At 35.4% G+C, this 26,720-nt stretch overlaps 1 protein-coding gene across 1 annotated transcript; it reads right to left on the bottom strand.

Annotated features, from left to right (window-relative positions):
* Positions 1-26,564, bottom strand: LOC100367567 (ubiquitin conjugation factor E4 A-like). The gene is made up of 18 exons (XM_085499369.1): positions 26,460-26,564; positions 23,006-23,297; positions 21,719-21,816; positions 21,355-21,510; positions 21,016-21,160; positions 19,780-19,982; positions 19,051-19,236; positions 18,838-18,955; positions 17,293-17,499; positions 16,141-16,395; positions 14,406-14,817; positions 14,015-14,207; positions 11,172-11,285; positions 10,230-10,404; positions 10,040-10,116; positions 7,621-7,869; positions 6,828-6,985; positions 1-2,194 (listed from the first exon to the last, which is right to left on the bottom strand). Exons 2-18 carry the CDS (start codon positions 23,280-23,282, stop codon positions 2,008-2,010), a joined length of 3,210 nt encoding a protein of 1,069 aa, XP_085355495.1. The 5' UTR covers positions 23,283-23,297; positions 26,460-26,564; the 3' UTR covers positions 1-2,007.
* Between the last annotated feature and the right edge of the window lie 156 nt (positions 26,565-26,720).

The raw sequence follows: 26,720 nt of genomic DNA, 5'->3' as shown, positions 1-26,720 counted from the left end.
TGGATAACATTTTAAGTTTATCTAAAATCACAAAAATGAATATGTTCTCTGAATACAAGTATTTTTTACAGTAAAATTTAAGTTAAAAACATTCCATTCCTATTCAGTTCAAGCATCAGCCACATAAATCCTTATAAAGACATAATTACCATATAAGGAAAGATTTACCATATAAGGACATACTGACCATACAAGGACATATTTAACATAAACACATGTCACAGTGATACATCAATATTCATACAATTATAATATAATTCTACTTATTAAATGAGATATCTTGCACAAGAATATAAAGAGACTCGCACTAAGTGGTCAGAATGCGGTCTTCTTGTGGTTGTGAATAAAACTCATTATTGACTCTGTGTCAATCATGAAAATCTGAAGACCATGATTCCTTTTGTTGTAGTGTTTAGACCCTCAGAGAATCGACCATGGCTGCACTTCTGTCAATAATGTCCTTATCAGGTCATTAAAACTGAATGACTTTGTTTATTATTCAACCCTCACTTGACAAATGCATACAAGCCTGCACTTATGAATCAGAATCATTTTTACTAATCTACAAGATATAGCAAAAAATTTAAAATCCGGATTGATACGAGTGGAATGAACAAAATATGACTGACCAGCGGGAAAATGGTAAAATACTATAAGAGATAAAAAAGACAAGAAACTTTAATATCCTGTGGCTAAGCATTTTTGTACTGCATCCCACCAGGGTATTTCTGATATGAGCATTACTGTAGTTCGATTGACTAATGGTAACGACTCTAAACGATTCAAATTAGAACAGTCACTCATTTATCAACTCTGAGTGCTTACACCTGGTGGCATGAATACCCAATTTCAGGCTTTCCATGTGATATATTGCCCACATGGTTCTTTTGTCTGTTTGTATAGCATTGTATTCCCGTTTCTTGTCCAGTTACACTGACGAAGAGTTGAACGCGAAACGTCTGTCTCTTTTTTTATCTCTTGTAGTATTTTACCATTTTCCTCTGGTCGGTTATATTTTGTTCATTCTGCATTTTTATACTGCTGGCAGCATCACATTTTATTGTGTGTTTTTGTGTCTAGTTTGATACGAGTGGAAGTATACACATATTTATATTTGACATATCAAATGTTTATAAATTGTAAATGGAGACTGAAAACAACCAATTTCAGCAAATGAATCACTAATTTTTTAAACAAATTAGATGGGATCTACCTTTTGCATTCATGGCAGTGAATCATCCAAGCATTGAATAAACTTGCAAAGACTTGTGGGTAATGGGCATCACCAAATAGTTTCTATAGCAAAGCGCAGACATGTTTCATCAATATTTCGAAATGTCCATGAAACAAATTCATGCCGAAATGAAACATGGTGTATCTGTACATATCATTAATAAATTTGGGGCTTAATCCATGATTACAACAAGGGATACATGTCATCAACACTGACACACACAGCTGTCAATATAAGGAATATATTCCTGTCTGTAAGACTATGATCATCATTCATGTTAAGTCAAGTCGGTATGAATTTTCTTTGGTTATATTGGTCAAATGGTCAATAATACAAGAACATATTCAAATCATATTCAAAGACAAGAACATATTCAAATCATATTCAAAGACAAGAACATATTCAAAATATATTCAAAGACAAGAACATATTCAAATCATATTCAAAGACAAGAACATATTCAAATCATATTCAAAGACAAGAACATATTCAAATCATATTCAAAGACAAGAACATATTCAAATCATATTCAAAGACAAGAACATATTCAAATCATATTCAAAGACAGAGCTTACGTTCATATCCACATAAATATATCACCAAAATTCTGAAGAATATTGACTGTTCTATAATATTAACTTGAAAATTTTGCTAAAAAAGTTGGTTGGGATTCACTGTAAAATTAGTTAACAAGAATACATTAGCATAGATGTGTATAAATAATTAGCATAAATTAATGAAACTGATTTAGCTCATTGCTTGACCAATAATAATTAGAGTCTCTCAGTTTCATCATTGCTTGGAGCAGAGGCACCTTCTACCACTACCATATCTTCCTGTCCTGGTTCTTTGTTTGTTTGTTGGGCTTGCCTCCACTCAAATATTCTGGCTTTGAGTTCAGTGTCTGGTTTTACTTGATCCATGGTCAGAGGGCTTCGATTAAATGGATCTGTCATATCACTAAAAGAAGTTTGCAGAAAGCAAATTTATTTTCAAAAACAAATATGAGACTATATACAAAACCATGTAATTTGGGAAATGAATGGTGGGTAGTGATAAAATGAACGGTGGGTGATGAGATGATAAAATGAACTGAGGGTAATGATAAAATGAACTGTTGGTAATGACAAAATGAGCTGTGGGTGATGATAAAATGAACTGTTGGTAATGATAAAATGAACTGAGGGTAATGATAAAATGAACTGTGGGTAATGATAAAATGAACTGTGGGTAATGATAAAATGAACTGTGAGTAATGATAAAATGAACTGTGGGTAATGATAAAATGAACTGTGGGTGATGATAAAATGAACTGTGGATGATGATAAAATGAACTGTGGGTAATGATAAAATGAACGGTGGGTAATGATAAAATGAACTGAGGGTAATGATAAAATGAACTGTGGGTAATGATAAAATGAGCTGTGGGTGATGATAAAATGAACTGAGGGTAATGATAAAATGAACTGTGGGTAATGATAAAATGAACTGTGGGTAATGATAAAATGAACTGAGGGTAATGATAAAATGAACTGTGGGTAATGATAAAATGAACTGTGGGTAATGATAAAATGAACTGTGGATGATGATAAAATGAACTGTGGGTAATGATAAAATGAACGGTGGGTAATGATAAAATGAACTGTGGGTGATGATAAAATGAACTGTGGGTGATGATAAAATGAACTGTGGGTAATGATAAAATGAACTGTGAGTAATGATAAAATGAACTGTGGGTAATGATAAAATGAACTGTGGGTAATGATAAAATGAACTGTGGATGATGATAAAATGAACTGTGGGTAATGATGAAATGAATGGTGGGTAATGATAAAATGAACTGTGGGTGATGATAAAATGAACTGTGGGTGATGATAAAATGAGTGGTGGGTAATGATAAAATGAACTGTGAGTAATGATAAAATGAACTATGGGTAATGATAAAATGAACTATGGGTAATGATAAAATGAACTGAGGGTAATGATAAAATGAACTGTGGGTAATGATAAAATGAACTGTGGGTAATGATAAAATGAACTGAGGGTAATGATAAAATGAACGGTGGGTAATGATAAAATGAACGGTGGGTAATGATAAAATGAACTATGGGTAATGATAAAATGAACTGAGGGTAATGATAAAATGAACTGAGGGTAATGATAAAATGAACTGTGGGTAATGATAAAATGAACTGTGGGTAATGATAAAATGAACTGTTGGTAATGACAAAATGAGCTGTGGGTGATGATAAAATGAACTGTGGGTAATGATAAAATGAACTGTGGGTAATGATGAAATGAACTGTGGGTAATGATAAAATGAACTGAGGGTAATGATAAAATGAACTGTGGGTAATGATAAAATGAACTGTGGATGATGATAAAATGAACTGTGGGTAATGATAAAATGAACGGTGGGTAATGATAAAATGAACTGTGGGTGATGATAAAATGAACTGTGGGTGATGATAAAATGAGTGGTGGGTAATGATAAAATGAACTGTGAGTAATGATAAAATGAACGGTGGGTAATGATAAAATGAACTATGGGTAATGATAAAATGAACTGAGGGTAATGATAAAATGAACTGTGGGTAATGATAAAATGAACTGTGGGTAATGATAAAATGAACTGTGGGTAATGATAAAATGAACTGAGGGTAATGATAAAATGAACGGTGGGTAATGATAAAATGAACGGTGGGTAATGATAAAATGAACTATGGGTAATGATAAAATGAACTGAGGGTAATGATAAAATGAACTGAGGGTAATGATAAAATGAACTGTGGGTAATGATAAAATGAACTGTGGGTAATGATAAAATGAACTGTGGGTAATGATAAAATGAACTGTGGGTAATGATAAAATGAACTGTGGGTAATGATAAAATGAACTGTGGGTAATGATAAAATGAACTGTGGATGATTATAAAATGAACTGTGGGTAATGATAAAATGAACGGTGGGTAATGATAAAATGAACTATGGGTAATGATAAAATGAACTGTGGGTAATGATAAAATGAACTGTGGATGATGATAAAATGAACTGTGGGTAATGATAAAATGAACGGTGGGTAATGATAAAATGAACTATGGGTAATGATAAAATGAACTGAGGGTAATGATAAAATGAACTGTTGGTAATGATGAAATGAACTGTGGATGATGATAAAATAAACTGTGGGTAATGATAAAATGAACTGTGGGGGATGATAAAATGAACTGTGGGTAATGATAAAATGAACGGTGGGTAATGATAAAATGAACTGTGGATGATGATAAAATAAACTGTGGGTAATGATAAAATGAACTGTGAGGGGTGATAAAATGAACTGTGGGTAATGATAAAATGAACGGTGGGTAATGATAAAATGAACTGAGGGTAATGATAAAATGAACTGTTGGTAATGATAAAATGAACTGTGGATGATGATAAAATAAACTGTGGGTAATGATAAAATGAACTGTGGGGGATGATAAAATGAACTGTGGGGGATGATAAAATGAACTATGGGTAATGATAAAATGAACTGTGGGGGATGATGAAATGAACTGTGGGTAATGATAAAATGAACTGTGGGGGATGATGAAATGAACTGTGGATGATGATAAAATGAACGATGGGTAATGATAAAATGAACGGTGGGTAATGATAAAATGAACTATGGGTAATGATAAAATGAACTGAGGGTAATGATAAAATGAACTGAGGGTAATGATAAAATGAACTGTGGGTAATGATAAAATGAACTGTGGGTAATGGTAAAATGAACTGTGGATGATGATAAAATGAACTGTTGGTAATGATAAAATGAACTGTGGATGATGATAAAATAAACTGTGGGTAATGATAAAATGAACTGTGGGGGATGATAAAATGAACTGTGGGTAATGATAAAATGAACGGTGGGTAATGATAAAATGAACTGTGGATGATGATAAAATGAACTGTTGGTAATGATAAAATGAACTGTGGATGATGATAAAATAAACTGTGGGTAATGATAAAATGAACTGTGGGGGATGATAAAATGAACTGTGGGTAATGATAAAATGAACTGTGGATGATGATAAAATAAACTGTGGGTAATGATAAAATGAACTGTGGGGGATGATAAAATGAACTGTGGGTAATGATAAAATGAACTGTGGATGATGATAAAATAAACTGTGGATGATTATAAAATGAACTGTGGGTAATGATAAAATGAACTGTGGGTAATGATAAAATGAACTGTGGGGGATGATAAAATGAACTGAGGGTAATGATAAAATGAATGGTGGATAATGATAAAATGAACTGTGGGTAATGATAAAATGAACTGTGGGGGATGATAAAATGAACTGTGGATGATGATAAAATAAACTGTGGGTAATGATAAAATGAACTGTGGGGGATGATAAAATGAACTGTGGGTAATGATAAAATGAACTGTGGATGATGATAAAATAAACTGTGGGTAATGATAAAATGAACTGTGGGGGATGATAAAATGAACTGTGGGTAATGATAAAATGAACTGTGGATGATGATAAAATAAACTGTGGGTAATGATAAAATGAACTGTGGGGGATGATAAAATGAACTGTGGGTAATGATAAAATGAACTGTGGATGATGATAAAATAAACTGTGGATGATTATAAAATGAACTGTGGGTAATGATAAAATGAACTGTGGGTAATGATAAAATGAACTGTGGGGGATGATAAAATGAACTGAGGGTAATGATAAAATGAATGGTGGATAATGATAAAATGAACTGTGGGTAATGATAAAATGAACTGTGGGGGATGATAAAATGAACTGTGGATGATGATAAAATAAACTGTGGGTAATGATAAAATGAACTGTGGGGGATGATAAAATGAACTGTGGGTAATGATAAAATGAACTGTGGATGATGATAAAATAAACTGTGGGTAATGATAAAATGAACTGTGGGGGATGATAAAATGAACTGTGGGTAATGATAAAATGAACTGTGGATGATGATAAAATAAACTGTGGGTAATGATAAAATGAACTGTGGGGGATGATAAAATGAACTGTGGGTAATGATAAAATGAACTGTGGATGATGATAAAATAAACTGTGGATGATTATAAAATGAACTGTGGGTAATGATAAAATGAACTGTGGGTAATGATAAAATGAACTGTGGGGGATGATAAAATGAACTGAGGGTAATGATAAAATGAACTGTGGGTAATGATAAAATGAACTGTGGATGATGATAAAATAAACTGTGGATGATTATAAAATGAACTGTGGGTAATGATAAAATGAACTGTGGGTAATGATAAAATGAACTGTGGGTAATGATAAAATGAACTGTGGGTAATGATAAAATGAACTGTGGATGATGATAAAATAAACTGTGGATGATTATAAAATGAACTGTGGGTAATGATAAAATGAACTGTGGGTAATGATAAAATGAACTGTGGGTAATGATAAAATGAACTGTGGGGGATGATAAAATGAACTGAGGGTAATGATAAAATGAATGGTGGATAATGATAAAATGAACTGTGGGTAATGAAAAAGTGGACTTTGGCATTAAAATGGTTAAACATAACGATATACCTGAGTAAGTGTCTAGCAATAGTTGTTCTGTCTACAATATGACCAGATGTTGGTAATAGCACAGGGTCTATCATTAAGGTGTCCATAATAGGGTCAAGAAACTCCTCTGGTATTTCACCAAATAACTCTTCCTCCTTTTGTTGTTCAGTTGCAAACTCCTACAAATGTTTTTTTTTAAATTCAGTTAAATATATATTAATTATTGTCATTAAAGGGTTTACACCAAATCTCAGGATGTTATTCCAACCAGTTGATACAAGAAAGCCTCAAGAGATGACAGATCCTTGGCTTCTTTTTTTACAAGCACTGATTGAACGTCTGTATCTCCAATAGTGTTCCAGATTTGATAGTTGAGGTCACATGACCATATGTGGTTAATAATTATGTTGATCGGATTTAGTGTGCAATGTCTTCAATAAAGCACTGGTTGAATGTCTCTATCCACAATAGTGCCCAAGATATATTTATGCATTTTAATATGGTCATATAACCATATATGGTCATTAAACATGTTGATCAGATCTGTGTGAATGTTTTTATTTACAATGGTGCTCCTGACATGACTTTGTGCAGACATACAGTTGTATGGACGGATGCTGGTAACCACTATATCCCCCATGCACACTTGATACAAGGAGATAATAAACTCACCAATTTATAAATGAATTAATAAAACACAGACAATCCATGCATGGGTCTTGCTCAATAATTGAATAGTAAATTCTGTAATTACTAGAATCATCACAGTTGAATAATCATGATCAGCAGGTCATATGACATACATAATTTTTACCTTGACTTTCTTTGCCAGAATTTCCACTTCAATCACCAACTCAAATTTACCAATTTTTCTGAGTACTCTGATAGCTCTTGCAAATAAGTTATCACTGTATGACCTGCCATCACCTGATACAGCAGCACAGAAACTGTCTGAGTTACCAAGATTGATGTAAATTTGACAAATATCTGACACCAGTACTTGAGGTTTGAAATCTAGCTCACTGAAATCTTTTACTTTCAAGGACCCCATCTTCGGACCAACCTGAAAGAAACACAAATCAATAAGCTATGTATGGCACAGTCCCTGTTAGTTATCAAACTTAAAATATATAGTTTTGTTTATAATAATATAGTTCTAACGTAAACATGTCAGAGATATGGATCCAGAAGCTGATGGTTGATTATATTGATTTTTTTACACATTGAAATAATTGACATTCAGTCATCTTGTATCTGATCGAGTACTTGTCCATATTGAGAAATATTGCTCTGGAACAACATTAATTAAAACAAAATCAGCCATTTTGAATACATTTGTATATCTATAACATGATGTATAATGAATATATAAAATCTGAACATAATCAGTCAAATCATGTCAGAGATATGGCTCTAGAACCTCATTCATTAAAACAAAATCCAATTTTAAATCGACCTGAAAAACAAACAAAATGATGTGCCCAAGGTCCCATTAATGTCCAATATATGTACCAAGTTTGAACAAAATCCATCCATAATGCTTGATTTTGATGATTTTTCAGCACAAAAATGGCCACCATTCGGCCATCTTAAATCAGATCGTGAAACAAATTGATGTGCATATGTATAATATTAAGTATGTTGTATGTGGGAAGTGTAATCGGTCAAGTTATGTCTAAGATATAGGTCCGGACACACAAATGGATGCACACACGGAGGTTAATCCATAAGTTCTCATTTTCGGACTGTGTCCGAACGAGGACTAATTAGAGGTGATTAGAAGTAAACTACTTTTCACTCAGGCAGTATGATGATATGAGGTTATTATAAGACCAAAGGGTATGAAATATTGCCATATTGATAGAGGTATATGGGTATACCACTATACAATATTGTCATATTACTATGTTTATATCAAGTTATTACAACATAGCATCGTGCATTGTATTAAGCGAAGGTTTGAATCAAACCAACAATGGACTAAATCAATCAAGCAATGATCAAGAAATTATTATGCATACAACAAGTGACTGCCCCTCAAGTGACTGCCCCTCAAGTGACTGCCCCTCAAGTGACTGCCCCTCAATTTTGAAGCAAAATATCAAACTAGCAGCCTCTCGGTTGAGATATCTCCGCTGTTATCAATGCACATTGCAATTAAAGAACTGAAGATAGAAAATGAACAATATGTATAGTATTAAAGCAATCAGACTTTTTATAACTTTTTATCAAAAATATTCATTAAAATGAGATAATTGAAGAACAAAATCATCACAAAATGAACAAATCTGAAAGAGGTCTACCTGTAGTACCTTTGTAGTTTATCTAATATCAAAGCAATTAGACTTTCGGTTTTTAACAAGAAGTCGAAAATATCACTTTTTACCAAAAATGACAAAAATATTCATGAAAATTAGAGAATTAAAGATATCATCATGAAATGAACAAACCTGAGAGAGGACCACATGTAGTACCTAGATATGTAGTATCAAAGCAATTGGACCTGCAGTTTTTAACAAGAAGTCGAAAATATCACTTTTTACGAAAAATGACAAAAATATTCATGAAAATTAGAGAATTGAAGATATCATCAAGAAATAAACAAATCTTAGAGAGGTCCACATGTAGTACCTAGATATGTAATATCAAAGCAATTGGACTTTCATTTTTTAACAAGAAGTCGAAAATAACTGAAAGGGAACATCTTTTTTGGACAAAAAACATGTCAATACAAGATGGAATGCGATACAGACAAAGATTAAACATTACTGATAACAACCAAGAGGCTCGAATCAGGAAGGCTTGGCTATTATAAACTTCGTAAATAACATTCTTTTCAAGCGTAGACTTTATTCGAGTCTAATAAACGTAAATGAAATGTATTTTAACGAGTAATAATACGCAACAACAATTCGTATACAGCATTGGTTTTATTGGAGTTTTATGCTTTTCGACTTCATAGTGAATTATTTTTAGCGTCATATTTGAAATAACGCGCTCGATACAAGATGTCGGACAGGACAATTGGGGTCTGTAAAAAGTTTGTAGGTTCAGTCAGGCAATGTGTGGACCAAAACATCGCCCACTATTTGAAACATCGCCCATGGGCGGGGTTTAGGACGGACGGGGTATCAGCCGAATCCGGTAATATTAGTACTGATGCATTTTTATGTCCAAAAAAGCTAGCACTTTAAAAAATAAGAGGATGCAAAAAGGTTGTGTTATATTCTTACCAGATGCAGCAGGAAGTAATTGAGCATTGATGCCACTCTGTCTACCATTGTGGTATGGGTAAATATAGACTTGATTTCTGAAAACAACAACAAATACAAATAAAGTATGCTATGATGATTTGACACTTAAGATACTCTATTAATACAGCTATTCATTACTCAGAATAGGTATCATCAAGACAGCTATTACCTCTAGTAAGATAATCCAAAGTGTGCATTGTATCATTAGACATAATGTTGTGAAATCTAGCCAGCTGACCATAGCCATGAAGCATAGAATCCTGGCGTTGACGCTCTTGTCGTCCAAGATTGTCCCATTCTCCAGAATCATGAGCTCGTTGCATGTCTTTAACTTGAGTTAAAAACTGAAAAACAAGAAATCAATATAAATGACATCTCTATCTCTATGTCTAAATGACACATCTTAAGATATATGGTTATGAAAAATGGCACAAACCAATACTAGTGGTAAGTCTAATTGCAACAGTTTTTTAGATGGCATGGAAAAGAGACGGATCTGAATAGTGAAGAGTCTGGCATAGAAAAGAGGTGGGTCTGGGTGGTCCATAATCCCTTACTTGGAGACGATGGCGTGGAAGACAGATAGATCTGGGTGATCTTACATAAGGTAGCAAGCATAAAAGAAAAATGTCACTAGACATCCAACGACCCATTCTGAGGTTAGAATGGTAGATGACTCTGGGGAGACAACAGCATTTAGATGAGGTTGGAATGATTGAGAGTGCTCTATAGCCACATACATGTTACAAGGAAGAGGTTGCCATGAAAAAGAGATGAATTTGCGTGCATCATATACCCTTAAATGAGGTCAGCATAGATAAGAGATGTATCTGAGCACTCAATTAAACACTTTACAAGAGGAAGTCAGCATTATGAGATAATTATGAACAATACCATACATAAAAGAGAGCAAAGAAATAGAAAAGAAATGGCTCTGGGCACTTCACACACCCTTACAAATGAAGTCAGCTTAGAACAGATTTAAGCTTTCCATGGAAGAGAGATGCCACTGGGTACCCACAATCCCTTACATAAGGTTGGTAATATAATGAACAGAAACACTACACATGATATGGCACTAAATGTAGTGGCAAATGTAACCTATACATACCTGGAATGCTTCATCCAATAGGTAGATAGAATCATTCAGTAATAAGTTGATGAACCGTAAAAAAAGTGGAGCATTTGTATCTTCAATGTTCTCCTCTGCATATTTAGCTAGTTCCTATGAGAAACAAATTTACATAACAAAAACTGTTATTGGTTAAAATCATGGCTCCGTCTGTTTTCAGTATGTAAATGACACTCAAGGGTGAAACACCACTCGGGGGTGCTCAGCAAAATCACTCTTCTTATTTTTATCGATCTAGGTGAACTAGTTCAGTTACAAGAAAATGAAAAGATGAAGCTGTGGGTACTGGCCTGGATTAGTTCATTGGCGGATGTGAAGGGCCTGGATGGTCAAGATAACAGCGGGGTTCGTTCAAGGAGCTCATCAACAAATACATTCCCGGCAATATGTTGAGTGTGCTTTTCGAATTCAATATATGGCGCAAAAAATGTTACGTTCCTTGAAATATATCCCCGCAGTGAAATGATTGGGCACAGACAACATTGCATAAAAAAATATGTGCATGTCCGTGTTCAAGACCTTTTTGTAACGTATAGGTTGTGCATATATTCGTGTATATTGGGCATCAGGCAACTGAGTAAGCCCATGCCACACAGCCGTATCACAAAGTTTTTGTTTTGTTTTTTATTTTGTTGGCACCTTTTTTTCACATTGCATAACGTCATTATTGCCGAGCCGACAACCCGCATTATGGCAAATGTTGTACTGTGCGATAACTACATTGTATAGGTCATTCAAATAAACCACAATTATTTATGACGATGCAGTTTTTCATGCAAGCAAAGAGCTAAATAAGGAGCTCCATGATGCAAGTAAGAAAATGCTTTCAAAAGATTGCTTGGGCCCCATGAGCGTTTTACAATACGATTCAATAAGTCCTTTCAAATCGGATAATAGCATAATGCATGATGTTAGCTTACGGAATTAACACCTTTGGTTGAAATGATAACAACTGTGTACCAAGTAAACAACTGGGCAGACCATGCAAATTACATTTCCTATGATGCACTGGTGCAATCCCTAGGATTGCAGAGTCGTGCTTTAAAGGCTATGTAAACATAATTATAAGGATTTTTATAGTATATTATGAAAACAACTTATCACTAATATAACTAAAATAACTAACTTATTATTATAAATTTATCAAAAAAGCTGAAAATAAAGCAATGAAATTTCAATTTGCATAATTCCCATTAGGGTCACCACTAACAAAACTACTGGTAGTCTCAATATGATCATTGGACTCACCTGAAAAGCGTACATCTCCCTGATCACTGAATCAAGTCAGGACTACCGGGTTTTTAAGGTGAAATGAAGGGAAGATAAAAGGATCAAGAGGCAGATGGAGAAATAGAGAGGCATATGAAGAAATAGAGAGACATATGGAGAAATAGAGAGGTAGATGGAGGAATAGAGACAAATGGAAGAATAGAGGCAGATGGAAGAATAGAGGCAGATGGAGGAATAGAGGCAGATGGAGGAACAGAGAGGCAGATGGAGGAATAGAGGCAGATGGAGGAACAGAGAGGCAGATGGAGGAATAGAGGCAGATGGAGGAATAGAGAGGCAGATGGAGAAATAGAGGCAGACTGAGGAACAGAGGTAGATGGAGGAAAAGAGGCAGATGGAAGAATAGAGGCAGATGGAGGAATGGAGAAGCAGGTGGAGGAATAGAGGCAGGTGGAGGAATAGAGGCAGATGGAGAAATAGAGGCAGATGGAGGAATGGAGAGGCAGATGGAAGAATAGAGGCAGATGGAGGAATAGAAAGGTGGATGGAGGAATAGAGGCAGACTGAGGAATAGAGGCAGATGGAGGAATAGAGAGGCAGATGGAGGAATAGAGGCAGATGGAGAAATAGAGGCAGATGGAGGAATGGAGAGGCAGATGGAGGAATGGAGAGGCAGATGGAAGAATAGAGGCAGATGGAGAAATAGAAAGGTGGATGGAGGAATAGAGGCAGACTGAGGAATAGAGGCAGATGGAGGAATAGAGAGGCAGATGGAGGAATAGAGGCAGACTGAGGAATAGAGGCAGATGGAGGAATAGAGAGGCAGATGGAGGAATAGAGGCAGATGGAGGAATAGAGAGGCAGATGGAGAAATAGAGGCAGACTGAGGAACAGAGGTAGATGGAGGAAAAGAGGCAGATGGAAGAATAGAGGCAGATAGAGGAATAGACGCAGATGGAGGGATAGAGGCAGATGGAAGAATAGAGGCAGATGGAAGAATAGAGGCAGATGGAGGAATGGAGAAGCAGGTGGAGGAATAGAGACAGGTGGAGGAATAGAGGCAGATGGAGGAACAGAGAGGCAGATGGAGGAATAGAGAGGCAGATGGAGGAACAGAGAGGCAGATGGAGGAATAGAGAGGCAGATGGAGGAATAGAGGCAGATGGAGAAATAGAGGCAGATGGAGGAATGGAGAAGCAGATGGAAGAATAGAGGCAGATGGAGGAATAGAAAGGTGGATGGAGGAACAGAGGCAGATGGAAGAATAGAGGCAGATGGAGGAATAGAAAGGTGGATGGAGGAACAGAGGCAGATGGAGGAATAGAGAAGCAGATTGAGGAATAGAGAAGCAGATGGAGGAATAGAGAAGATGGAGGGATGAAGAGGCAGATGGAGGGATAGAGATGCAGATGGAGGGATGGAGAGGCAGATAGAGGGATGGAGAGGCAGATGGAGGGATGGAGAGGCAGATGGTTGAAGAAGATATTGTAAAGCAGATGGCAAGATGGAGAGACAGACTGATGGGCTAACTAGTATGTTAGACCAATTATATTCACATATAGTCTAAGTGAGAGACATGATTTATTGTTTACCTTGAAATTATTTTGATGCACATCAATGTTCCATATGTAGTCCATGATGCGGTACATTGGTCGGCGATAGTTAAATTTCTGTTCAAACTGGTTTGGATCACCAGTACACTCGATTGACACAAATACATGTATGAGGGCAGTAGACAACATCTTTGATAAACTATGTTCTTTGAATAACATTTCTGACTGGTAACTAGGAAACAAAATTGTTATGCTGGTTACAATGATAAGATAACATAGCTAAAATATTTTAATACCGACAGTGTGATAAGAAATGGAAAGATGTACGAAGACTTTAATGTCTACAGCAGAGATATGAAATAAAACATATTTTTGGTTAAAAATTAATCTTTCATTTTGAAGAAATTCCAGAAGATATTTAAAGACTTACAAAGTTGCTGCTATTCCTCGTTTGTTTTCCATAGGCATCAGTGCCTCCAGTGTCTCAGCAAGTTTTGCCCTCAAGTGTGGATTTTTCATTCGTTCTTGACTCCCCATGTACAGGGCAATGAATGACATAATGTGTCCTAATGAATCACCAGCAGTTGATAAAATGTTGTTATTGAATCGATGTATAACAGTCATTGAATCAACAATGTTGTCCACAAGCATTTCTGGAACACAACTAAGTATTCTGGGTACAATTTCCGGGACTGGTAATGTTGGTGCTACTAATATATCACTACTGTCAGTCACAGCAGAGTGTGATAAAAGGGCAGAAGTAGCAAGTATAAGGTCAAAGGTCATTTGTAAATATTGAGGTTCTAATAAAGCAGCTTTGGTACTCAGGAAAATCGTCATTCCTAAAAAAAAAAAAAGTCAGCCATAAATACTCAATAACAGAGAAAATCCAAATCTCAGGAATTATGTGAAAGCCTGTGATTAGTAATCCACCATACAGGTATCTCAGGAAGTATGAGTGATTAACATTTAAATCCCAGATTGATAATAATAAAGACAAATCGCTGAAATTGCAAATCTGGACTAAATTAGAAAATTTTCCAAAAATATTGTTTTCTAGTCATGTGAAACATAACTTCTGTAAGTACTACCTCATTTAACAGAGAAAAACAACAAATAGAATAAATGTATGTTAAATTCATTGATGGTGACAAATGTTTTGTGACTCACTGAACCCAACACATATATACAGTGTGTACATATGTGCCGATACTATCTTTGCCAATTGCATATATTACTTAATTCAAACAAATTTTGATTCCTAACTGTGCTTGTGCAGTAAACTAGTCATTGTCAGTGAAACAGTTCTAGTCTGTATTTAAAAGTATTTGATATAAGAACGCAAAGGGGAAACAGAAAAATAAAGAAAATTTTCTTAGAACAAAAACAATTTGCATGCACATAAAAACCATTATGTCTTGCCTTTGTGCCAATTTAAACAAAATCTGTTAAGTTTGTCAGAGAAAAGGCAGAGGACAATTATACAACAAAATGGTTACCAGATCATTGGGTCCCAAAAACAAAATTACGGGTAGTAAAAAAGTTAAATGGCTGTCAGTTGGCCTATTTGAATCAAAATGCCAAATAATACATGCATTAATAACGAAATCTAAGTGATTAAAATTCTTGTTGACGTGCTTTTTTTTAGACAAAAAATTATCTTCAGGCAAACAAATGAAAATGCATCAGTGATTCATCAGTGACTCATCCTATTTCATGTTCATACTGATTATTAATAACATCGGCCTAGGCATGCCCCAAAAATGGTTGATGATATGATTTTGTGATTTTATTTTTTGGGGTACAAAAATGGTTGCCAGTCAATGGTAACATAATTTTCTGTACTCAAATTATTTTGCTGAAAATTGTTTAGAACTGTCTTCTGAAATGCTGCCATATATATGCTGAAAAAAGTCTGAAAATGCAACTTTCTGCTTTTGTGTGCTGCTCAACAAATCAGATAAGCCACTACTTCTATTACTACAACACACACTCACAATGTACACTTACCACCTGTCAAATCAGAAAAGCCACCATTTCTATTTCTACAACACACTCACAATGTACACTTACCACCTGTCAAATCAGATAAGCCACAACACCTACATGTATGCCTACAACACACACTTACCATGTACACTTACATTGAGGAAGAGACAACTTACCTCTATCCATATCATCTCGTATATTTTGTATAACCGCAGGCTGAGCAGACTGTCGGCGTGCATCTTCATAACTGCGTTGTATCCGATTTAAATTACGAGCCAGTCTATTGAACTGGCTGAAGACACGATGGTATCCCATTCGTAAGCAGTGATGAGTCATCATAAAGATCTCCGTAGTAAAATTGTACAAAGGTTTTTTAGCGATAGGATCAGTGTTATCTTCCAGCTGACACAAACAAGTTTCTTTTCCTAATTCTGAAACAAAAATAAGAAACAATAGTATGAATGAAAATACAGAATTTTGGTGTCAGGATAAAAAAAATTTCCTATGGTTGCTTATACTGTGAATGACATAATTTTAGATGGAATGCTAACTAAATACTGTGAATGACGTAATTTATAAATGGCTGGACATATGTATCTGAAGATTTGTGGGAAGTTTGAGTGCGATTGGCTCAGTAATGTTAAGATACATGCACAGAGGCCAAACTATAGACGCAATACCAAATCTACAAAGTCTAGTAGAATATCCTAAATGTTTTTCACCTTGAAATCAGCTACAATATATGGAAATTCAGTGCTTATGGATCAGTCAATATATTGACAATGTGTATAAGCAAATCATTTATGAGGGTCGGCAAGGGGTATTTTCATAAGCTGTAATCAATTGTTTTTATTCTCTTAATGATGTAATTTAAATAAATAAAAAACGTAAATTCATAGACATGGGCAAGGTGTAAAATGTAATCAGCTGTTTTATTCGTCCGTAATTTGTACAAAGATATTAATTTTTGTAAGCATATAAGGCATTTTCCAAATTAAATGTTGTAATTCGTATGCAATTTCCAATTTTGATTCTTAAACTCAAATTATCAGACTGTGGGAGATAGAATAAGACTGAATATTTATTCAGCATGTATCCAGAAGTTGCCCTAAACAGTCAGTAGAGTGCGCTGTTTTGTGGTATCACCTTTTATCTGGCTAAAAATCCTAAGACCAGGACAGGATTCATGTCTTGTGAATAAACCCAATTTGTTGATTAGATAAATCAATGATGGGAATGACATAAGCTGTTGCATTGTGGGATGGTTTATTCAGCTATAATTGGTAACCAAGCATCTATAAACAATTTCTTCACTGAACTGATGTTACCTTTCATGTGTATGCCCATTTCTTTCCTTCGTACTTCAGTTTCCATGGTAGCAAGAGTATAACTAAAGTCAATCTTCAACAAATTCTGGTTGATAGAAGCTGTGAATGGTTGGCACAGTCGTAAAAGTACAGCTCCAAGATTCAACATAAAACTGTCAGACACAAATCTATTACGGCTCATCATTACCGACCAGATTTTTGTACGATCTAGGGATAACAAAAATCGTACTTATAACATAGCATAATTATTATTTGCCCATTGATAATCTAGATTTTATCAGAGGTACATTACTTGAGGTTTGCAACGTGCATAGTTCTGTAAGGTGACATCATATCAAGTCTCATCTCGTAGATAGCGAGACTGATGCTATGACCTTCTGACATGACATAGATGGTTTGTAATAAAACAATAAAACATGTATTACCACATTCATAGTGAACAAATGTAATACATCAAAAATGTACAGAAAATATAGTTCTTGTAATCTGTCATATCGTGAGCAGCTATTTTGATCCACCTGGACCTATCCAGTATCCTAACCAGTATCCTAGTTACCGTGGGCATGCACATTCGCATTTTTCTGAGTTAGGAACGCTTATGCGAGAGCAAGATTGAAACGGGATCTTGGTATCATGTCATGCTACTTGCCAACCCCAAGTAATGTACTTCTGATATTATAGAACAAATATGGATTCAGGATGGATACAAACTAACAATGCTGTATGTTACAATGTATTCCTTGTAATGCAAAATTGAGAATAAAAATCCTGAAACAATACAATGTATCTAAACAAAATTTAACACGGAATATACTAGCTAAATTTTAGATGAACAAGAACAATTAGGTCATCATAATTACAATTAATACTACATGTACTGTATTAATCTAAATGTTCCTTATATTAGTCAGGAATCAACATGGTAATGAATAAAAACAAAATGGCCACCAGTCAGCCATTTTTATTCGAAAAAATATGACATGCACCTCTTAGCCACATGCATAATCATAACACAATTTTTGAATAAAATGTTTATCTCTGAGGAACCGCCCCTGTCAAGTATCAGAATCCAGCAAATTTGAGGATCAAAATTGCCGCCAAACAGCAATTCTTGATCAAACTGTAACGGCAATTGACATGCATATGTACGTCATCATACATAGTCTTTGTTCTATGTGTGAATGTGATCGGCCGGAGAATGCAGAGATGTACGGAACTCAAATTAATAGGTCTCTGGTTTCCAACTTGATCTGGCATGGGGATAAAAATTACATGAATCAAAGTATGTGCCACATTTGAATAAAATGACTAACTAAGATCAAGTTCCAGAATGACAGAAATTCTTGATTTTTGATAATTTTTAGCACAAAAATGGTCAATATTCAGCCAGGTATTGCAGTTGTGATGTTTGAATGTGATCAGTTGAGGCATGTCAAACATGCATGTAAACATGGGTGTACACTTAGAGGTCATTGCTTTCAGACTGCATTCAAACAGGAACTACAAATTAAAGATTACTGAAATGTAAAAACAAAATGAACTCACCAACATTAGAGTGCAGACAGTTTCCAATCCACATCAAGAATTCATCTTTTATTTCAGATGAACATTTCAACATAGATAAAAATATCTGATATACTTTATCATTCATAACACTTAAAGGCTGTCAAATAAAAGAATAAAACAATTTTTAATTAAAGATTGTCACATGTCGATATTTTTACATTCGCCACGTTACTTACAAGCCATGTTACTCACCATCCATATACTGGCTTCTGTTGCCTGATGCTGTTGTTGTGATGAGCTTGAAGGTTTATCAAAAAACTCATAAGGTCCTGATTCATTATCAACGAGACATGATAAGTTCAATAATGCTCCAATGCAGTTTTTTTCAAAATCTTTCCCTCTGGTAAGATCTTGTGGGTTGATATGATCCAGTAGGACCTATGATATTTAAATCATACAGAACATGTATTATTCTTTGTTGTGAAAATAACTGCAGCCAATAAAACAAACAATCTCAGAAATCATACTTTATGATGTAACCAAAGAGAGTTGTTCAGTATATGAAACACATCAAATGCAGATAATAACTATTATATATTTGTCACCGTAACACCATAAGTTATGGCGTGCCGTAATTTTGCGGTATTTTATGGGGTATTTTCATCCTACCATATAAGGAAAAGCGCGTCAATCAATACTTCAGCTGCACTGTCTTTGTGCATACTTTGAGGTATTCTCGTAATAACCTAATACTATTGCAATCCTGACTGTTTACTTGAACATGAACCACATAGCATTGTAAAATAAGCAATAGAATACTGATGGTGAATCAATCATAGATTACCTGACTACCTAGCAACAGAACAAACTACATCATTCATAAAATACAATACATTATTAGCCGTAGTAATGCCTATATTGGATAATTTCCTGTATAAGCTATATGTCTATATGTTGTAGAGATTGTATAATTACACGTACCTTAGCAAGTAGAGGCTTCATTGTGAAGCATCTGACAATCTCACAGTAAATATAATTATTAGAATTAATCAAGGTCTTGAGAGAGGTGATTCTCTCATGCGTAATTTTTAATATTGGTAGAAACACATCACTGCATCTGTACTCTTCATCTGTTACTATAGCAGCACATACTGCATCCAGAAATGAAGAAAATACATCTAAATCTGCAATATAAAATATCTGTCAGTTAGCTGCAGCCATGCAAGGTAAACAAAATAGCCACCAGACGACCACCTTGAGTCAAATTTACAAATCAAAGTGACATGCATCAACTATCTACAATGGTTAATCCTTCCACCAAGTGACACACCTAAGATCATGTCAAAATTTGAGTCATTTTTTTATATCATTGACTGAATCACGAAATCACCCACGTGCATGCATAATTATCAGATAAGGTATTAAATATGTGTGAGGTTTGAAATGAATTGGTCCAGGGGGCCAGAAATACAGCTCCAGACACATGCATGGATGCACGCACGGATGCATGCACACAAAGACACACACAGACTTCATTCGACAGGGAATAAACATACTGTTGGGGGGACAATTTGATACTGAATAAGTATCTGGGACTCGTCGTTAAACTTGGTCCCCACGCTAGGTTCGAAATATTTAACTTGGGGTTTCACCTGGAATACTGCCGCAATGGACAGTTCGCGAGTTGACAGAATCACGATCACAGCGATAACACTGAACTCGACCACTTTATTATCACAGAATTCTTGAAGGAACCAAACACTAACACAATGTAACACAATGTCCAGTAGCAAGTACAAATCTATGTAGGTTTACAATGTAAAGTTCCAGGACAAAACTTACAGCAGACAGCTCACTGGTAAACAATAACACAACTCTCGAATTCTACCTTTTTTTGAATGGGGGGGTCCCCTATTGAGAGTAAAAGCCCGCAAAGAGTTCTGATTGGTTAAACAGCGATCACTCTCACATCATGAATAAATGGAACAGTAAAACGATATAATCGATGTACTATGTAAAAATACAATAAATGATAACGATATAAATGATATATTATTGATTGCAAATATTCTGAATGTATTATCGATAGTCTCAACGACACATACACAAAAAATAGAATATTAAATATAATCATGACAACCACAGCAACACACTAACACACATTCCACAAGTACCCGAATAGGACTGTGTGTGACAGATACTAATTACAATACATACCACCAGAATGGCACACATCGCTGAATAAACTGGCCATCTGTGAGTGAACATCAGTAATGCCAAATACTTCTGGTGTTGTTAATGCTGTCACAGTATAAGATATTATCAGTTTACAACATTTAGAAATCATAGCTGAACCTATAATCTGCAAAAAAAACATTGAGGTAGGCATAAATTAATTGCGCTAATTTAAATACTTTGCTTTTGCTTCTCTTTTCTAGTGATCTTTAATTTAAATACCCTCCTAACCTCCCTCCTGCAGTAACTTCGAATTTAAATACCCTCCTAACCTCCCTCCTGCAGTAACTTATAATTTGTATACCCTCATAGTAAGAATACCTTTTGTTTCGTTTCCTGTTGTGATCTTTTGTAACAAGACAGCAGATATCTCAGAGGTGACAATTCCTTAACATCATCTTCAATTTTTTCGACGGCTGTGCAAGTACGTACAAGATTCTTTTCCGGGTCATCCATTAACAGTCTTTCAAATAATCCCTAAGCATAAAATTAACACGGTATAAGAACCAATGTTTCTAACCAATATATAATAAAATGTTAATTCTTATCCAGAAATAAATAATCAACTAAATTCTGGTTGCCAGGAATGAATGAGAACACTGGCTATCGCTGCACTGATTGATATATATGATTATGTCCAGATAAGATATATACATTTACATATATACATTTAAGTATTGCTTACCTGGTCAAGATTGTCCCAGTCTAACCAGTAGTTTTCTATTGCTAGGTCAGGTAGATAGATACAATATGCCGGCATATTCTGGTCAGTGACAGGAGGATCTAAGTACAAGTCAAAGCACAGTCAGTCAGGTTTGGTGCTTTAACTACCAAGTCAGAGCATGACCAGTCAGGTTTAGTGTTTTGTTAAGGAGTAAGTCAAAGCACGGTCAGTCAGGTTTAGTGTTTTGTTAAGGAGTAAGTCAAAGCACGGTCAGTCAGGTTTGGTGCTTTAACTACCAAGTCAGAGCACGGGCAGTCGGGTTTGGAGTTTTGTTAAGGACCAAGTCAGACCATGGTCAGTCAGGTTTGGTGCTTTAACTACCAAGTCAAAGCATGACCAGTCAGGTTTGGTGCTTTGTTAAGGACAAAGTCAGACCATGGTCAGTCAGGTTTGGTGCTTTAACTACCAAGTCAGACCATGGCCAGTCAGGTTTGGTGCTTTAACTACCAAGTCAGACCATGGCCAGTCAGGTTTGGTGCTTTAACTACCAAGTCAGACCATGGCCAGTCAGGTTTGGTGCTTTAACTACCAAGTCAGACCATGGCCAGTCAGGTTTGGTGTTTTGTTAAGAACTATGTCAGAGCATGGCCAGTCAGGTTTGGTGCTTTGTTAAGGACTAAAGTCAGAGCACGGTCAGTCAGGTATGGTGCTTTAACTACCAAGTCAGAGCACGGGAAGTCAGGTTTGGAAATTTGTTGAGGAGTAAGTCAAAGCACGGTCAGTCAGGTTTGGTGCTGTAACTACCAAGTCAGAGCACGGACAGTCAGGTTTGGTGCTTTGTTAAGGACTAAGTCAGAGTATAGCCAGTCAGGTTTGGTGCTTTAACTACCAAGTCAGAGCACGGGCAGTCAGGTTTGGAGTTTTGTTAAGGACCAAGTCAGAGCATAGCCAGTCAGGTTTGGTGCTTTGTTAAAGACTAAGTCAGAGCATTGCCAGTCAGGTTTGGTGTTTTGTTAAGAACTAAGTCAGAGCATAGCCAGTCAGGTTTGGTGCTTTGTTAAGAACTAAGTCAGAGCACGGGCAGTAGTGAGTAAATGTAGAGAAAGATGTCCTATAAGGACATGGTGCATGACAAAGAAAATAAGTTTTCTTTTTAGCAATAAGACAGATGAGTACAATGCTGAGTTGTGCAAAGAAATTGATGAGACTGACACAGAGTCCCTCATTGTTGCTATAGAACATAGGAAAAGTTGCTCTGCCAATGAATATCACACCAAGTGTACGGACAACGGATGATTAATTTCTTACCTTTGTCAACTGTTATCAGGAATATCTTCTGTATAGAATTATTAATTTCCAATTTTTCAGTCGCGACTGCTTGTACTCCAAGTTCTATTTCACTACCATGTTCTGATATATTAATTTTCTCAGAGTCAGCCTCTGATAACAAAGTGCTCTCAACACTTTCATCCATACATTCTTCTAATGACTTTGCAGTGCCAGCTGTTGATGGTTGCAATAACGCAGCAAATGGGTTACTGGACAGGTCAATATTTGGATTTGGTAGTGGATAGGATGGATTCATATTGATATATCACATCTGCAATGTAACAACAAACAATATAATATTTAAATGTGACATTAGAATTTGTTTGTGAATGTTTGAATCACTCTGAGTTCAAACCACAGTAAATACATATTGAGTTTGGAGATTATATACATCATTTCAATTGTAGGTTTATGATAAAAGTATAGCATTTTATTCTTTCATTTCCCCTATGGCTATATTTTTTCTCTATTGGATATTATATTTTGTAAATTGTTCAACTTCACTTATAAGGGATTTTCTCTCACTCATGTATAGTTTATGTTTTAGCAAGAAATGTATTTCCCGCATTGCAGTCAAGATAGTTCAATGTTGATGCATTGTTTCTAATTAATATGTAGATTACTTCTACAACAAAAGAGGTGTTACCACTGCAAAACCAAGTGAGATTTATTTTGTCTGAGGTGACTGAACTTAATGTAAACATACTGATTAACTTATGATTACTACCTTATACTAAAATATGTTTGGATATTTAGAGTACTAACAAATTCCCACTTCCGATCTGGTTAGACTTCAAAATATACCACGAATACATGTATTTACTTTTGCGATATAATTTTCGGTAATGTGATGGTTCTTGAATATTTCAGCTTCGTCGTTCTGTACTTCATTTAGTAATTCAGACTTCCAAGATTGTGTAAGAACGAATAATTTCGTGATTTTGACACAGAAAATGCCTGGGCGAAATTATTTGCTGAAGGAAGGCTGCTTAGATATGTGCATTCTAACTTGCGGCTCATAATGTTTGTGATGCAAAGTCCATTCTATAAATGGTCAAATGTTTTTTGGTTGAAGTAAGAAACTAGGGGGCACTGACAGAGCATGGGTCTTATTTACGAACTCCTGAGCAACTACACAAATCATAAGAACAAGTTAACAGCTCCTAAGGTTGGTATACCCAGATTAACACCAGTTGTTAATGTCACATAAAACATTAATTCTCAACTCTGATGGAAAGAACCAGCTAATGCAACAAATCCCTACTCACTGTAATAACTACTCACTATGAAAGCCACTCACTGCGAAAGCCACTGCAAAGCTCATATTACTAACATCTGGTTCTCATTATCAGCAGTTAATTGCCTTCATTCTGTCCACTTATTTCTAGCTGTAAAAACTGTTTTATTTCATCGATTGATGAGATTCCAAAATTTGAAAATGATCAAATAAAAATTGTTTCAGTTATTTTAACCACAAGAAGAAGACAACTTTATTGAAATTTAATGATTATCTTGAAAATTAATCATAGAACACATAGATGCCAAAATCACATTTTTGCTAACAGAATGAATTCAAAATTGTAATATTCATTGTAATATTAAATGAAAGTCATTACATTCACCAAAACCAATGGCACATACTACTACCGGTAGATACATGTACTGTAAAACACGTCTTTTTCGCTAATGACTTCATTATAAATTCAAAATGGCGGACAAACAACGCCTTTTTCTCCACACACACACTTTGCAAACAACACAGAAAACGTAATAAACTGAAGTGCTTCCTTATTACATTTGACAGTTTTTCTTTGTTTTTATGGAGGTGATAACTGCGCATTTGTTTTGGCAGGTGACAGATCAGTATTGTGAAAACAGGAAATTAACAAAGACAAGAGATTCGCTAAAACAACATTTCGCTATTACGTCATTTTACCATAATTCGCTAAGATAGTATGTCGCTTTTTTTAACACGTCTTACAGTATTACGGTAAGCTATCTGTTTTTTTCAATAAATGTAAAAAAGTATTTTTGCAAAATAAGAACGAATGGACAATTCTTATATCAGATAAGCGCAAACTATGAACTCTCGAAAGCTGTGGTAGCATTAGCAAAAGTCATGACAACTTTTTTTGGAAGAGACTGACAATTAATTGATTAAGGTTATCATGTTTCTAATTTTCTGTTGGTTTCGCATATTAAGGAGTTTTATCAGCAAAATGTAGGACATTGTGTGGATACAGCAACTATCCAAAATTAATTATGTGATATAAAAGATGAATTCCACTTCATTACATTTTTCCCATTTATAAACAGCAAAAACAATAGCTATATCAGGGGTTTTTCTAGAAAAAAACTGCAAGAGGGAGCACTGCAATTCTGCGGCGCCATCAAGTAGGGGGAGATAGGGTTCTCCCGACCAGGATGTGGCGTTTTTGATAATTCAAAGTTAAAATGGAGCATTCTATGGTTTCCTTGTGCCAAAATTACTATCAGACAGGTCACAGTTTAAGACTATAGCCACATGTGACCCCTGGTCAATCAGAATTTTTTGGTTGCCAGAGGATCTGCTCCCCAGGGTAAGGGGGCGCATGGCCATGACATGAGAGTACTGCTCCCATGTTTCCTTGTTTAAAAAAATCCCTGTATATGAAGATGCTTCAAAATTCATCCTTAACATTATGAATCAAGACATGAAAAGAAATTAAATTTATTGTGATAATGATTGAAAATGACACATCTAGTGAAAAAGCTCTATTTATTAAACTTTAGTGACTTTATTGCCGATCTCTTCAAGGCAGTGTTGTGTCTATAATATACTTTCATTCTAGGTAAGCGGTGGAGAAAATGACATCACCAGCACCCAGAATTCAGGGGCGACAACTATGAGTTTAATCCAAGCATAGACCCGCAGCTCCTTGGCCCACAATAGCACTATCACTGATAAAAGGACTGTGCTTAGTCGTAATGTCCAACATCACGGTTAAACATGCAAGACAAGATTAAGCCAGCTTTATGCAAGTCGAGATCAAGCCAGCTTTTTGACTTTGAGCGAAACTAGATTCACAGTCTATACATCCCAATTCACTTGTACAGAAGTAAAGTTAGCTGCAGTACTGTAGCTCTGGATTTCGCTTGTGTCTGTTTTTGGCATTTTGTGTTGCATTTTGTGTTGCATCGGTTGATTCATTCGAACGAGCGAATCAACATACCGATGCAACAGAAAACGCCAAAAACGGACACCAGCGAAATCCAGAGCTACAGAACTGCAGCTGGAGTAAAGTGCGCATGGTGAAATTACTTCAGCTAAATTACCAGCTGTTGGATTCAATAACATCACTTGCGTCGACGATTTACTTTACACGACTTATAATAAAATAGTATTTGTTGGTTATACGCTACATATGTATGTGGTTCCAACAATCTTACCTACCTATAATCACGTTATCTTAAATAGTGACGGACATCTAAAACATATCAAGAACGTACGAAACCAATCTATTTGAAAAAACACGTCAAACTATGATCACCCGGAAGTAAGTTTAGTTTATCCTCTTTCGCAGAATATTAAAATCGGACAAGGCTCACTGGGCATATACGCTCTCTCATTACTACGATTTTTAAAATCCACATTTATTGCCATTATTATTATACTATATGAATGATATCAAAACAATCCGAGCTGATTGAACCT

This window comes from Saccoglossus kowalevskii, chromosome 5 (assembly GCF_978046115.1).
Source record: "Saccoglossus kowalevskii chromosome 5, keSacKowa6.1, whole genome shotgun sequence".
Classification (NCBI taxonomy): domain Eukaryota; kingdom Metazoa; phylum Hemichordata; class Enteropneusta; family Harrimaniidae; genus Saccoglossus; species Saccoglossus kowalevskii.
The sequence above is the reverse complement of the archived record's forward strand: the minus strand, read 5'-3'. Positions and strand labels throughout refer to the sequence as shown.